Genomic DNA, 14,846 nt, shown 5'->3' on the forward strand with positions numbered 1-14,846 from the left:
GCAGCCTCCGGATAAATGGTTTCCAGTTTGCAAAGAGTTAAATAAAGTTCGTTCAGAGCCATCGATGTGTCTGCTTGGGGGGGGGATGTATACGGCTGTGATTATAATCGAAGAGAATTCTCTTGGTAGATAATGCGGTCTACATTTGATTGTGAGGAATTCTAAATCAGGTGAACAGAAGGATTTGAGTTCCTGTATGTTTCTTTCATCACACCATGTCACGTTAGCCATAAGGCATACGCCCCCGCCCCTCTTCTTACCAGAAAGATGTTTGTTTCTGTCGGCGCGATGCGTGGAGAAACCCGTTGGCTGCACCGCCTCGGATAGCGTCTCTCCAGTGAGCCATGTTTCCGTGAAGCAAAGAACGTTACAGTCTCTGATGTCCCTCTGGAATGCTACCCTTGCTCGGATTTCATCAACCTTGTTGTCAAGAGACTGGACATTGGCAAGAAGAATGCTAGGGAGTGGTGCACGGTGTGCCCGTCTCCGGAGTCTGACCAGAAGACCGCCTCGTTTCCCTCTTTTTCGGAGTCGTTTTTTTGGGTCGCTGCATGGGATCCAGTCCGTTGTCCTGTTTGTAAGGCAGAACACAGGATCCGCGTCGCGAAAAACATACTCTTGGTCGTACTGATGGTGAGTTGACGCTGATCTTATATTCAGTAGTTCTTCTCGACTGTATGTAATGAAACCTAAGATGACCTGGGGTACTAATGTAAGAAATAACACGTAAAAAAACAAAAAACTGCATAGTTTCCTAGGAACGCGAAGCGAGGCGGCCATCTCTGTCGGCGCCGGAAGAGGGATCTAACATTAAGTAGGCCTATTTTGAGATGTGAGGTATCACAATCTCTTTCAATAATGGCAGGAATTGAGATCTTTATTCTAGTGAGATTGCTAAGGCGAACGCCGCCATGTTTAGTTTTGCCCAACCTAGAGGCACATACATGGTCTCAATGGGGATAGCTGAGCTAACTACACTGACTGTGCTAGTGGCAGACCCCACTAAGCTGGCAGGCTGGCTAACAGCCTGCTGCCTGGCCTGCACCCTATTTCATTGTGGAGCTAGGGGAGTTGAAGCCCTGTCTATGTTCGTAGATCAGATGAGAGCACCCCTCTAGCTAGGATGGAGTCCGTCACTCCTCAACAGGCCAGGCTTGGTCCTGTTTGGGGGTGAGTCCCAGAAAGAGGGCCAATTATCTACAAATTATATATTTTGGGAGTGGCAGAAAACAGATTTCAACCAGCGATTGAGTAGTGAGACTCTGCTGTCGATAAAACGTCCTGAGTGAAAAAGTTGAATAAAAAAATGTCCCCAATCACTGCCCTGGGGCATTGGGATATATATATTTTTAGACCAGAGGAAAGAGTGCCTCCTACTGACCCTCCAACACCACTTCCAGGAGCATCTGGTCTCCCATCCAGGGACCAACCAGGACCGACTATGCTTAGTAGCAAGCCCACAGTGGGATACGGGGTGGTATGCTGTTGACTGATTGTTAGTTACTTTTAGTAGAAACAAATTGATACTTGTAATCAAATATCGATTTTATATTGGCCCAAAAAAGCTAGTGATTATTTAACTGTATTGGATTTTGTTCACCAGAACATCCATATGAAAACAATGTGCCGTTAACAGAGAAAAATCTAACAATCAGATCACTCCCCGTCCCTTTACATTCTGGCCCTAAGCACAGCTAAATAACAATAATGTGCTGTTAACCCGCTAGCAAGCTGCAACAAACACTCAAACTGGACAGTTTTATCTCCATCTCTTCATTCTAAGACTCAATCATGAACACTCTTACTGACACTTGTAGCTGCTTCGCGTGATGCATTGTTCCCTCTACCTTCTTGGCCTTTGTGCTGTTGTCTGTGCCCAATAATGTTTGTATTATGTTTTGCGCTGCTACCATGTTGTGCTGCTGCCATGCTGTGTTGCTACCTTATTGTTGTCGTGTTGTGTTGCTACCATGCTGTGTTGTCATGTGTTGCTGCCATGTCATGATGTTGTCTTAGGTCTCTCTTGATGTAGTGTTGTGGTGTCTCTCTTATCGTGATGTGTGTTTTGTTCTACATTTTATTTTGAATCACAGCCCCCGCAGGAGGTCTTTTGCCTTTTGGTAGGCCATCATTGTAAATAACAATTTGTTCTTAACTGACTTGCCTAGTTAAATAAAGGTTACATAAAATAAATAAAAATCCCACATCCCTTTTTACATTCTGGACCTAAGCACAGCTAAACAACAACAGACTTAGCTCCATAGCTGTCGAGCTAAAGCGGGAATTGTTTTGTTTTTGTTGTCAGGATTACTTCCTACCTACAGTATGTATGTTGCCTAGGAGGGAGTGTTTCCAGACATGCTGATAACATTAAGGTGTTTTCCGTGGCCATCTCTCTCACACTCTGACACTCTGACTGGGACAGGAGAACATTATCTAGCTATGCTCCTGCACCAACACCTTCCCTGGCAACAGGGGCTTTGTTTGACTCTGACAGCTACATTGTACACATCATTGTCCTGCTGTTTGGAACTCTAACAATTTTCTGATAGAGTTACATTACATTATATTATTTTCCATAATATTCAACCTTGGCGAATATATCATGGGCATGCTGTAGGAAGGAAAATTGACCTATATATATTTTTTTATAATATAATCTTTGAGAACTAACAATCACCATAATAAAAGCTAAACAGTACGGAAAATTGAAAATTCTAAAAACAATTAATTGAACAATATTGATATAGTTGTTATGTTAAATGTTAAATAACATAGCATTAGCCATGGCAAAATGCATAGAATTGCAGGAAATTATCTTTAAAACTGCAAAAAAAATTCGCAGCTACTTGGCAGAATATGTAGAATCTTTGGAAATTAGATTTAAAACTCCAAAATGTTCTCTCAGCTCTATGACTCAATGTGTAGAATTGAGAATTTTCTACAGAATTCTGCCATGCTGACTGTGCCCATTGCCACACCCCCTGCCACACCCTTTGCCACACCCACCACCTTAGCCCCCTTTTGATCCAGAAAAAAACCCTGCTGACATAGCAGTGGTGTAGATGTGGACTGACCTGACATAGCAGTGGTGTAGATGTGGACTGACCTGACATAGCAGTGGTGTAGATGTGGACTGACCTGACATAGCAGTGGTGTAGATGTGGACTGACCTGACATAGCAGTGGTGTAGATGTGGACTGACCTGACATAGCAGTGGTGTAGATGTGGACTGACCTGACATAGCAGTGGTGTAGATGTGGACTTATCATTGATATACTGAGCTGAGGAAAAGTCACAATGAAAAGACTGCTATCATTGCACAATTTGATAACTGTCCTCTAGTTCCAGATGCAGTGTGATAGGCCCTACAATACCAATTTCCCTCATATTTACCAAAATAGATAACACGGTGATTCAGTGATGATGCAGAATGAAACTCAATAAAAGTCTAGGGCTGATATAGATGATTTAAACAGAGGAAGCTACTTTTTCTTCTTGATGACGACTGCTTCAGAGGAAACTGGATGGCAGTAAAGGGATGAAGTAACGATGAAACACAAAGATAACTGAAGCAGAAATTCTGTCCCTTTCTCTGATTTGTGCATCATCACACGATCAATCATATTTAGTATCTTCAAGACACAGCTAAACATTATGGATGCAAATTGAAAAACAGCAATATTTGTATTTACTCTGCACCTTGATAATGCTATGACAGAGACCAGGTATACTGTAGCAATAATTTATTAGGGAATAGTATAGCCTAGTATAATAATAATAATAATATAATAAGAATTTACTATGGAACAGTTGCCTGTTTCTACATGGTTCTATATGGTTCTACATGGTACAATAATCTCAAATATAAAATATATTTTGATTTGTTTAACACTTTTTTTTATTTATTTTTTATTCCATATGTGTTATTTCATAGTTTTTGATGTCTTCACTATTATTCTACAATGTAGAAAATAGTAGAAAATCAAGCAAAACCCTTTGATGAGTAGGTGTGTCCAAACTTTTGACTGGTACTGTGTGTATATATATATATATAACTACCCAGTTAGGGATTAGAACAGATATCTAGTTGTTTCAGCTGGACTAATAGAACATGGATTCACTGTGTCCTGGGTGCTGTGCTCGTCTCAATGACTGTGTCCTGGGTGCTGTGCTCGTCTCAATGACTGTATCCTGGGTGCTGTGCTCGTCTCAATGACTGTGTCCTGGGTGCTGTGCTCGTCTCAATGACTGTATCCTGGGTGCTGTGCTCGTCTCAATGACTGTGTCATTGCTGTTAAAGAATTGTTGACATCATGCTCATTTGTAAATATCACAATCGATATAAACAGCACAGTAATGAATTTGGATTCCTCTGAGACCGTGACACAGTAAACAAGTGGGTGTTTCAAAGCATGTCTGGTGACATTCCTCATGGAGTTGTGGCGTGCTGGAGGAGTAGCTTGATTACTGTACTTGGTCGCGAGTTAGTTGTTTGCTACGAGAGTCAACATCCAAACAAGACTTTTGTCACTAATATGTGGTGGGATGGACCTTGCATTACATCAGCAAACGGGTAGATCTTATACATACTGTATAACATAATGAACAATGTACAGCCTTAATGTTGGCCTATAAAGACTTGTCATTCATCGGTTTGTTAGTCGTACGAGTGATGACAGTCTCGCACCAAAGGCACATTGCAGACATTGTTTATCAGAGACAGGAACTCAGATGACTCATCGCTGCTCTGTGAAACCTAGAGAGAGCTGCCACTGTTTTCCCTCAGGAAGAGACAGACATGTAACTCATTCCACTGTGATGTTCCCCAGTCCCCTTCTCTCTGAGTCTCCGTGTCACCAACCTGGGGGAGGGGGTGAAGCTGGAGGAAGGTTGTGTATTTCAGGGCCTGGGGTTCCAGCATGTGAGTGGTCTAGTGGGAGACGGGGGTTATGTCTTGGGGACGGGGGTTCTGTGTACAGAGGCCAGTGGGTTGCAGGGGGACGGGGGTTAAGTGTGGGGACAGGGGGGCGGAGTTTGAGTGTTCGGGCAGAGGGGCAGTGGTAGGGGAACAGCTGTAGTCCTCACCAAGGTCCTGCCCCCTTGCGTTGAGCTCTGACACAAGTGTGAAAAGGTAACATCCTCCCTGCTGTGGCCAATTGAGGAATCTGGAGGGTTGAACCTACTTGGAGGTGGGTTAGCACTTGAAATGCCCCGCTGGTAGATGGATGATTAACAACCAGAGGCTTTTGCAGACAGGAGACAAGCCTAATCTCTCTCTCTGAGGCCCTGGTGAGACCCCGTGACCACCAGGAAGCAGAAAGAACACATAAAGATCTACAGCTCAGAGCTACATACAGTGGACAGATAGATACAAATTGAACTGTTGACCTTGTTAACTCTATAGATGCAATCATACTGTATATCTGGAGATTTTCATAAGGTGTGCGTCTTTACTTTCAAACTGAGTTTCAATCAGTTTCAGACTGAGTTTCTATCAGTTTTTAACTGAGTTTCTATCAGTTTTTAACTGAGTTTCAATCAGTTTCAAACTGAGTTTCAATCAGTTTCAAGTGAGTGGAAAAAGGAGAAAAGAGTTTGGTGTTTAGATTGCAGATTATGTGGGTCAGGATGTGTGAAAAATGGCTACAAACTCAATCTGGGGAGTTGATTCTAGTTGATAACTGATGTTGACATGGGAAAAACCAGTTCTGCAGTTCTGCTGATGTGTAAGTGTGTTCCATCACAGATATGAATTCTCTAGATGTTTGTCAAATTCCTTGAATAAATGACAATGTATGTCGATGGAAGTACACTATTCTAGTCTCCCTTTCTATTATAGTCTTACTTCTCTATGTTATTATCCATGCTGAAATGGGAAGCAGCTCTATTTACAGCTGTTGGACTGGACAGTCCCTTGAACTAGAAGACCAGTGGAATGGAAGGTGTCATCTTTGTCTGGCGTTGCCAGTCCGTGTCATTAAAGTCCAGGTTGGAAGCTGAGGTGTGTGTGTGTGTGTGTGTGTGTGTGTGTGTGTGTGTGTGTGTGTGTGTGTGTGTGTGTGTGTGTGTGTGTGTGTGTGTGTGTGTGTGTGTGTGTGTGTGTGTGTGTGTGTGTGTGTGTGTGTGTGTGTGTGTCTGTAAGTGCGTGTGTGTCTGTAAGTGCGTGTGTGTGTGTGTCTGTAAGTACGTGTGTGTGCAGGCTGTAACTCCCCCAGGAAGGCAGGCAGGCAGCGCAGCTGAGTGTGGGAGGGGCTGTCTCTCTCCGTAGCCTGGGTGTGAGTCTAGGACTGGGAGGCTCAGAAATTCAGACACAGAGTGGTCTGAGAGAGAGAGAGAGCTATAGGGGCTCAGGAGAACTTCCCTAACTTTACCCTCCGCTGGACATGCTGGCTACCTGTTGCTGCTCTTTGGGATCTAGTGAGGACATTTGTGTCCACAGCTGTTGACAATGCAAGGAAGGGCTAACAAAGCCCCTAAGAAGGAGCTGGTGATTGACTCTCCCCAGCAGTACAAGAGTTTGGCTGGAGCCGAGGTGGAGGCAGTACCACAGGTGGTGGTAAGTCACGGAATGAGGGGATAACCTAGCAATGGTTTCAGCTGAGACACTAAAAGTTACTTTAGTAGTTGGCTGAATTTCTTTACCACATGTTTTGGGTTGGAAACTTTAAGTGGTAGCTGAAATGGTTGTGTTACTTCATCACATTTCAGCAGTGCTTGAGGATATTGTTTACAGTCAAATATCTGTAGCACTCAATATTCCTTGTTGTGGTGTAGTTGTAGCATAACTGTTGTGATGTCAGGCGTCTGGAACCTCTAAACTGGCCTTGTTCTGCTAGCAGCTTCATGAATAGTCTGGAACCTCTGAACTGGCCTTGTTCTGTTAGCAGCTTCATTACTAGTCTAGAACCTCTGAACTGGCCTTGTTCTGCTAGCAGCTTCATGACTAGTCTGGAACCTCTGAACTGGCCTTGTTCTGCTAGCAGCTTCATGACTAGTCTGGAACCTCTGAACTGGCCTTGTTCTGCTAGCAGCTTCATGACTCGTCTAGAACCTCTGAACTGGCCTTGTTCAGATAGCAGCTTCATGACTAGTCTGGAACCTCTGAACTGGCCTTGTTCTGCTAGCAGCTTCATGACTAGTCTAGAACCTCTGAACTGGCCTTGTTCTGTTAGCAGCTTCATGACTAGTCTAGAACCTCTGAACTGGCCTTGTTCAGATAGCAGCTTCATGACTAGTCTGGAACCTCTGAACTGGCCTTGTTCAGATAGCAGCTTCATGACTAGTCTGGAACCTCTGAGCTGGCCTTGTTCAGATAGCAGTTTCATGACTAGTCTGGAACCTCTGAACTGGCCTTGTTCAGCTAGCAGCTTCATGACTAGTCTGGAACCTCTGAACTGGCCTTGTTCTGCTAGCAGCTTCATGACTAGTCTGGAACCTCTGAACTGGCCTTGTTCTGCTAGCAGCTTCATGACTCGTCTAGAACCTCTGAACTGGCCTTGTTCTGCTAGCAGCTTCATGACTAGTCTGGAATCTCTGAACTGGCCTTGTTCTGTAGAACTACCGTTTCTATGGTGAGTAGAACTGTCGTTTCTATGGTGAGTAGAACTGCCGTTTCTATGGTGAGTAGAACTGCCGTTTCTATGGTGAGTAGAACGGCCATTTCTATCAAAAGGCTAAAACTTCCCAGAGGCACTTGTTGTTAATAAGGAATAGTTGCCCTTCTGTTTCAAATCATATGCACTATTTAACCATGTTGTCACTGAGCCGCACTACCCATGGTTTGTGGTAAGTCTCTGGTTGCCCTCATTTAGCAGCCGTTTTTATCCACAGCAACTTACAGTCATGCGTGCGTACATTTTACGTATGCTCGTCCTGCGAATCGAACCCACTGCCTGGTGTTACAAGCACCATGTTCTACCAGCTGAGCTACAAAGAACCACTTGACCTAGTATCTCAGAGATGAAAATACAGTACTGTACTGTGCTGTGCTGTACTGTGCTGTGCTGTACTGTGGTGTGCTGTACTGTACTGTGCTGTGCTGTACTGTGCTGCGATGTACTGTGCTGTACTGTGCTGTGCTGTGGTGTGCTGTACTGTACTGTGCTGTACTGTACTGTGCTGTGCTGTGCTGTGCTGTGCTGTGCTGTGCTGTGCTGTGCTGTGCTGTACTGTGGTGTGCTGTACTGTACTGTGCTGTGCTGTAGGAGGATCAGGGTCATCACTGCAGCAGTGGACTGGGCTGTGGTCATGTCGCTGGGCTGAGGGAGTGAGAATGACTGGGCTGTGGTCATAGGGCTGAGGGAGTGAGAACGACTGGGCTACAGTCAGTGAATAGACATTTTCTTATCCAGGGCTTACTCTGTGGTTTGTCTGAATATGCTCGTCTGGTCCCTGACACAGGCATATGGAGAACCTCAAGGGTCATGTGGACAGTGGGAGGAAGGTTGACAATAGGCAAATCAAATCACATGTTATTTGTCACATGCGCCGAATACAACAAGTGTAGACCTGAACTTGAAATGCTTACTCTCAAGCCCTTATTTTACCTTTATTTTACTAGGCAAGTCAGTTAAGAACAAATTCTTATTTTCAATGACGGCCTAGGAACAGCGGGTTAACTGCCTGTTCAGGGGCAGAACGACAGATTTTTACCTTGTCAGCTCGGGGATTTGAACTTGCAACCTTCCGGTTACTAGTCCAATGCTCTAACCAACGCAGTTCAAGAAATAGAGTTAATAAAATATTTACTAAATAAACAAAAGTTTTTTAAAAAGTAATAAAAATCAAAAAGTAACAACAAAAAAATGACATTACAATAACAAGGCTATATACAGCCGGTACCAAGTCAATGTGCAGGTTAGTCGAGGTAATTTGTAAAGTGACCATGCATAGGTAATGAACAGCAAGTAGCAGTAGTGTAAAAACAAAGGGTGTCAATGTAAATAGTCCGGGTGAAGGCACTCAGGAGCGCGTCTCTGCTCCCGAGTGGTGCAGCGGTCTAAGGCACTGCATCTCAGTGCTGGAGGTGTCACTACAGACCCTGGTTCGATTCCAGGTTGTATCACAACCAGCTGTGATTGGGAGTCTCATAGGACAGTGCACAATTGCCCCAGTGTGGTTTGGCTGAGGTAGGCCTTCATTGTAAATAATCATTTGTTCTTAACTGACTTGCCTAGTTAAATTTAAAAAATGAAATAATGAAATAATGCACATGTGATATTGGCTAAATTAAATGTGTACTATTTCTCTTCAAGTCCCTGTATTGAATTGAATGAGCTTTTTGTGTTTTCTTTAGTAGTGTGTAGCGTATTGTTGGCTTCCGTAGGCTGATGATTGGCTTACTGTCACCTGACCCCCAGGTGTGTCATGCACAGGAAGTGTCTGGGAAAATCCCTGTTTAATGAGGTTTCTACAGTATTGGATCCTGTGGGCTTAACAGTAAACATAACTGTCATATTCACTGTGTAGTCACTGAATTAGAGGCGCCTTTTGCTTTCAAAGAATGTCAAATTCCATGTACAGGTTAATACCTGGAATCAGGACAGGCTACCTATGTTTATAATGTTATGTAGTGTTTACAGTAAGCTGTCTCTATGGCAGGTTGGCCTTGTGTAGCTGTGGGGCCTGCTCTGTGATCATAGCGATGTGGTGATTTCAGCTGACAGAGGATGAGAGGGCACACACGCACACGTACACGCACACACACTCACCTGTCTGGACTGTTATCTCCCAGCAGTCTGGGTTCATGTCTCCTCACTCACCTGGCCTGAGAGCATGACTCTGTCAGCTGTCATTCGTGTTCTTGTCTCAGTGTGTTAGAAAGTGTGTGTGCATGTGTCAGACCTCACTGCAGGGTATGTTTGGGCACATTTGCGTGTCTTCACAGTACGTGTGTGCGTGTGTGTGTGTGTATTCATGCTTGCATAAGCCAGCGTCACTCTTCTGAAGAATATTGCCCTCACAGGCTAGGAGCAGATAGGAAGACACCCTCCTCCTCATTGTCTTGCACTTGTCCAGTGGACTGTGACCGTGAAAGGGACAAAAACAGGGATCTCTCCAGTCAACACTGAGGTGCTGACTGTGTTATTAGCATGGCCGCTAGCAATACATCTTAAAACTGGTCCATTAACAAGACTCTCCCTCTAAGATCATTAAACTAGATGTCGAAGCAACTGTACTGCTGCTCAACCCAAAGTCCTGGCTCTCTACCGGAGCTGGTGAGAATGTATAGATTTATTCATCTCAAGCTGGTGAGAATGTATAGATTTAGTCGTCTCAAGCTGGTGAGAATGTATAGATTTAGTCATCTCAAGCTGTTGAGAATGTATAGATTTAGTCGTCTCAAGCTGGTGAGAATGTATAGATTTAGTCATCTCAAGCTGTTGAGAATGTATAGATTTAGTCGTCTCAAGCTGTTGAGAATGTATAGATTTAGTCGTCTCAAGCTGTTGAGAATGTATAGATTTAGTCGTCTCAATCTGTTGAGAATGTATAGATTTAGTCATCTCAAGCTGTTGAGAATGTATATATTTAGTTGTCTCAAGTTGTTGAGAATGTATTGATTTAGTAATCTCAAGCTGTTGAGAATGTATAGATTTAGTCGTCTCAAGCTGTTGAGAATGTATAGATTTAGTCATCTCAAGCTGTTGAGAATGTATATATTTAGTCATCTCAAGCTGGTGAGAATGTATAGATTTTGTCATCTCAAGCTGTTGAGAATGTATATATTTAGTCATCTCAAGCTGGTGAGAATGTATAGATTTTGTCATCTCAAGCTGTTGAGAATGTATAGATTTAGTCATCTCAAGCTGTTGAGAATGTATATATTTAGTCATCTCAAGCTGGTGAGAATGTATGGATTTAGTCATCTCAAGCTGGTGAGAATGTATGGATTTAGTCGTCTCAAGCTGGTGAGAATGTATGGATTTAGTCATCTCAAGCTGGTGAGAATGTATAGATTTAGTCGTCTCAAGCTGGTGAGAATGTATGGATTTAGTCATCTCAAGCTGGTGAGAATGTATAGATTTAGTCGTCTCAAGTGTTCTGTGCCTCTATGGCCACTATGTATTGTTACTGCTTGATGAGTGGATGTCTGAACTGTGCCATATCGTATTGTAACGAATCTCCTCTTCGTCTGAGGAAGAGTACGAAGGATCGGACCAATATGCAGCGTGGTAAGTGTCCGTCATAATTTATTGACTGAACGCACAAAAACAAAATAACAAAGTGAAATGGAAGACAGGAAACAGTCCTGTAAGGTGACAGACACTAAACAGAAAACAACTACCCACAAACAAGAGTGGGAAAACAGGCTACCTAAGTATGGTTCTCAATCAGAGACAACGATTGACAGCTGCCTCTGATTGGGAACCATACCAGGCCAAACACATAGAAATACCCAACATAGAACAAAAACATAGAATGCCCACCCCAACTCACGCCCTGACCACCCCAACTCACGCCCTGACCAACCTAAAATAGAAACATACAAAAGGAACTAAGGTCAGGACGTGACACGTATACACTACCATGATAATACCACCAACATTACCATATAGCAAAGTCCCTTGTGTTTCAGTGAATTCATATAGTTCGATGGACATTGTCATCGTCAGCGATGGATGTGGTCTGTAGCAGCACTATGAGGTATCTTCTGTTACTCCACTGCCTGCTGTGGTACAGCTTGTCCAAGCAGAAGACATTACGTGAGACGCAAAAGCTACAGTTGATTCCCTCTGGAATGAAATCTACATTCTTATCTGCTTAAGGCCTTATGTTGATATGAATAACAATGCGTCACAAATCTGTTTTTAAAATACTCCGAAAGTTGATTATATAACAGTTCGATGTTTTTAGCTAACTGTAATCATATCAATCAGAAAACCAGATGGTTTGGACAGTGAGGTTCAAACATTCATATATAGATATCATGTGTGTTTTCTAAACATTAAATAGTGTAGCTCATACCCATGGTGTTGAGTTGTAACGTGTCCTTAGTGACTGGACAGAGCTGTGTGTTAGCTGTCAGAGAGTGATGTCATAATGATCCTGCCTGCCTTCCATCAGAGCTGTGTGTTAGCTGTCAGAGAGTGATGTCATAATGATCCTGCCTGCCTTCCATCAGAGCTGTGTGTTAGCTGTCAGAGAGTGACATGATGTCATAATGATCCTGCCTTCCATCAGAGCTGTGTGTTAGCTGTCAGAGAGTGATGTCATAATGTTTCTGCCTTCCATCAGAGCTGTGTGTTAGCTGTCAGAGAGTGACATGATGTCATAATGATCCTGCCATCGATCAGAGCTGTGTGTTAGCAGTCAGAGAGTGATGTCATAATGATCCTGCCTGCCTTCCATCAGAGCTGTGTGTTAGCTGTCAGAGAGTGACATGATGTCATAATGATCCTGCCTTCCATCAGAGCTGTGTGTTAGCTGTCAGAGAGTGATGTCATAATGTTTCTGCCTTCCATCAGAGCTGTGTGTTAGCTGTCAGAGACTGATGTCATAATGATCCTGCCTTCCATCAGAGCTGTGTGTTAGCTGTCAGAGAGTGATGTCATAATGTTTCTGCCTTCCATCAGAGCTGTGTGTTAGCTGTCAGAGAGTGACATGATGTCATAATGTTTCTGCCTTCCATCAGAGCTGTGTGTTAGCTGTCAGAGAGTGGCATGATGTCATAATGTTTCTGCCTTCCATCAGAGCTGTGTGTTAGCTGTCAGAGAGTGATGTCATAATGTTTCTGCCTTCCATCAGAGCTGTGTGTTCACTGTCAGAGAGTGACATGATGTCATAATGATCCTGCCTGCCTTCCATCAGAGCTGTGTGTTAGCTGTCAGAGAGTGACATAATGTCATAATGTTTCTGCCTTCCATCAGAGATGTGTGTTAGCTGTCAGAGAGTGATGTCATAATGTTTCTGCCTTCCATCAGAGCTGTGTGCTAGCTGTCAGAGAGTGACATGATGTCATAATGTTTCTGCCTTCCATCAGAGCTGTGTGTTAGCTGTCAGAGAGTGTTGTCATAATGTTTCTGCCTTCCATCAGAGCTGTGTGTTCGCTGTCAGAGAGTGACATGATGTCATAATGATCCTGCCTTCCATCAGAGCTGTGTGTTAGCTGTCAGAGAGTGATGTCATAATGTTTCTGCCTTCCATCAGAGCTGTGTGTTAGCTGTCAGAGAGTGACATGATGTCATAATGTTTCTGCCTTCCATCAGAGCTGTGTGTTAGCTGTCAGAGAGTGACATGATGTCAGAATGATCCTGCATTCCATCAGGGAGCTAGTAAAGGCGGATGTGTTCTCTGTGGGCGGCTGCAGGCTGCAGCCCTCATAGGGTTGTGACTAACAGATAGCATGTGTGAGAAGGGCCCCAGCAGCTACAGATTCTCTGAGCTCAACTTACAATACTGACTGCGCCCCAAAGTGTATTACTTTTGACCAGGGCCCAAGTTCACTTCTTAGCTCTCCTTTTGAAGTGAGACTCCGCCATCTTTATGTTGTGTGTTAGAGTTGAGAAAGTCCTCCCTAAAAGAGATATCCACCTTTTCAAAGCACTCCTCTGGTCTGCTTTGAAAACAGCATGTTGTCTGTGTAAATACCTGTATATTAACAGCATGTTGTGTCTATGTGTTCCCCAGGTGAAGCCCAAAGTTATCGAACCCCTGGACTATGAGACTGTTCTTGTCCAGAGGAAGACCCAGATTCTCAGTGATGTCCTCCGGGACATGCTGCAGTTCCCCCAGGAGGACTTCCAGGTGAGTCACCTCAGGCCTCCTGACCTGGCACCAGAACCAGGCTCAGATACCATTAGTGTGTCTCGCATGTCGTCCTAGCGGTACCGGATTCAAGTCCAGGTCCAAAAGTCTCCTTAACAGGTTCTACCCCCAAGCCATGAGACTGCTGAACAATTCATCAAATGGCCACCCGGACTATTTACATGACCCCCCCCCCCCCCACCCTTTATTAACTATGCATAATCATTTTACCCATACCTATTTGTACATATTACCTCAATTACCTCGACTAACCTGTACCCCCGCACATTGACTCGGTACCGGTACCCCCTGTATATAGCCTCACTACTGTCATTTTATTGTGTTACTTATTTATTGTTTATTTTTTACTTTAGTTTATTTATTAAATATTTTCTTAACTATTTTTCTTGAACTCGTTGTTGGTTAAGAGCTTGTAAGTAAGCATTTCACTGTAAAGTCTCCACCTGTTGTATTCAGCGCATGTGACAAATCAAATTTGATTTGATATTCCTTATATAGTCCTCTGTTTTTATTTTATTTATTTTTTATTTCACCTTTATTTAACCAGGTAGGCTAGTTGAGAACAAGTTCTCATTTGCAACTGCGACCTGGCCAAGATAAAGCATAGCAGTGTGAGCATACAACAAAGAGTTACACATGGAGTAAACAATTAACAAGTCAATAACACAGTAGAAAACGAAGGGGGGGTCTATATACAATGTGTGCAAAAGGCATGAGGAGGTAGGCAAATAATTACAATTTTGCAGATTAACACTGGAGTGATAAAAGATCAGATGGTCATGTACAGGTAGAGATATTGGTGTGCAGAAGAGCAGAAAAGTAAATAAATAGAAACAGTACGGGGATGAGGTAGGTGAAAAGGGTGGGCTATTTACCAATAGACTATGTACAGCTGCAGCGATCGGTTAGCTGCTCAGATAGCTGATGTTTGAAGTTGGTGAGGGAGATAAAAGTCTCCAACTTCAGCGATTTTTGCAATTCGTTCCAGTCACAGGCAGCAGAGTACTGGAACGAAAGGCGGCCAAATGAAGTGTTGGCTTTAGGGATGATCAGTGAGATACACCTGCTGGAGCGCG

The 14,846-nt window shown here is 43.5% G+C and overlaps 1 protein-coding gene across 24 annotated transcripts in view; it reads left to right on the forward strand.

Annotated features, from left to right (window-relative positions):
* The window catches only part of LOC109870770 (dedicator of cytokinesis protein 9), a 166,269-nt gene that overhangs the window by 59,159 nt on the left and 92,264 nt on the right, over window positions 1-14,846 (forward strand). For 18 of the 24 annotated variants that reach the window (XM_031805971.1, XM_031805987.1, XM_031805986.1 and 15 more), the window contains exon 2: window positions 13,633-13,749. In XM_031805971.1, coding sequence (XP_031661831.1) covers window positions 13,633-13,749 — 117 coding nt within the window. Of the gene's footprint in view, window positions 1-6,309; window positions 6,560-13,632; window positions 13,750-14,846 lie in introns of those variants that run through there. The other 6 variants (XM_031805985.1, XM_031805984.1, XM_031805990.1 and 3 more) reach the window with 1 other exon arrangement.

The sequence above is a fragment of the Oncorhynchus kisutch genome, linkage group LG26, assembly GCF_002021735.2.
Source record: "Oncorhynchus kisutch isolate 150728-3 linkage group LG26, Okis_V2, whole genome shotgun sequence".
Classification (NCBI taxonomy): domain Eukaryota; kingdom Metazoa; phylum Chordata; class Actinopteri; order Salmoniformes; family Salmonidae; genus Oncorhynchus; species Oncorhynchus kisutch.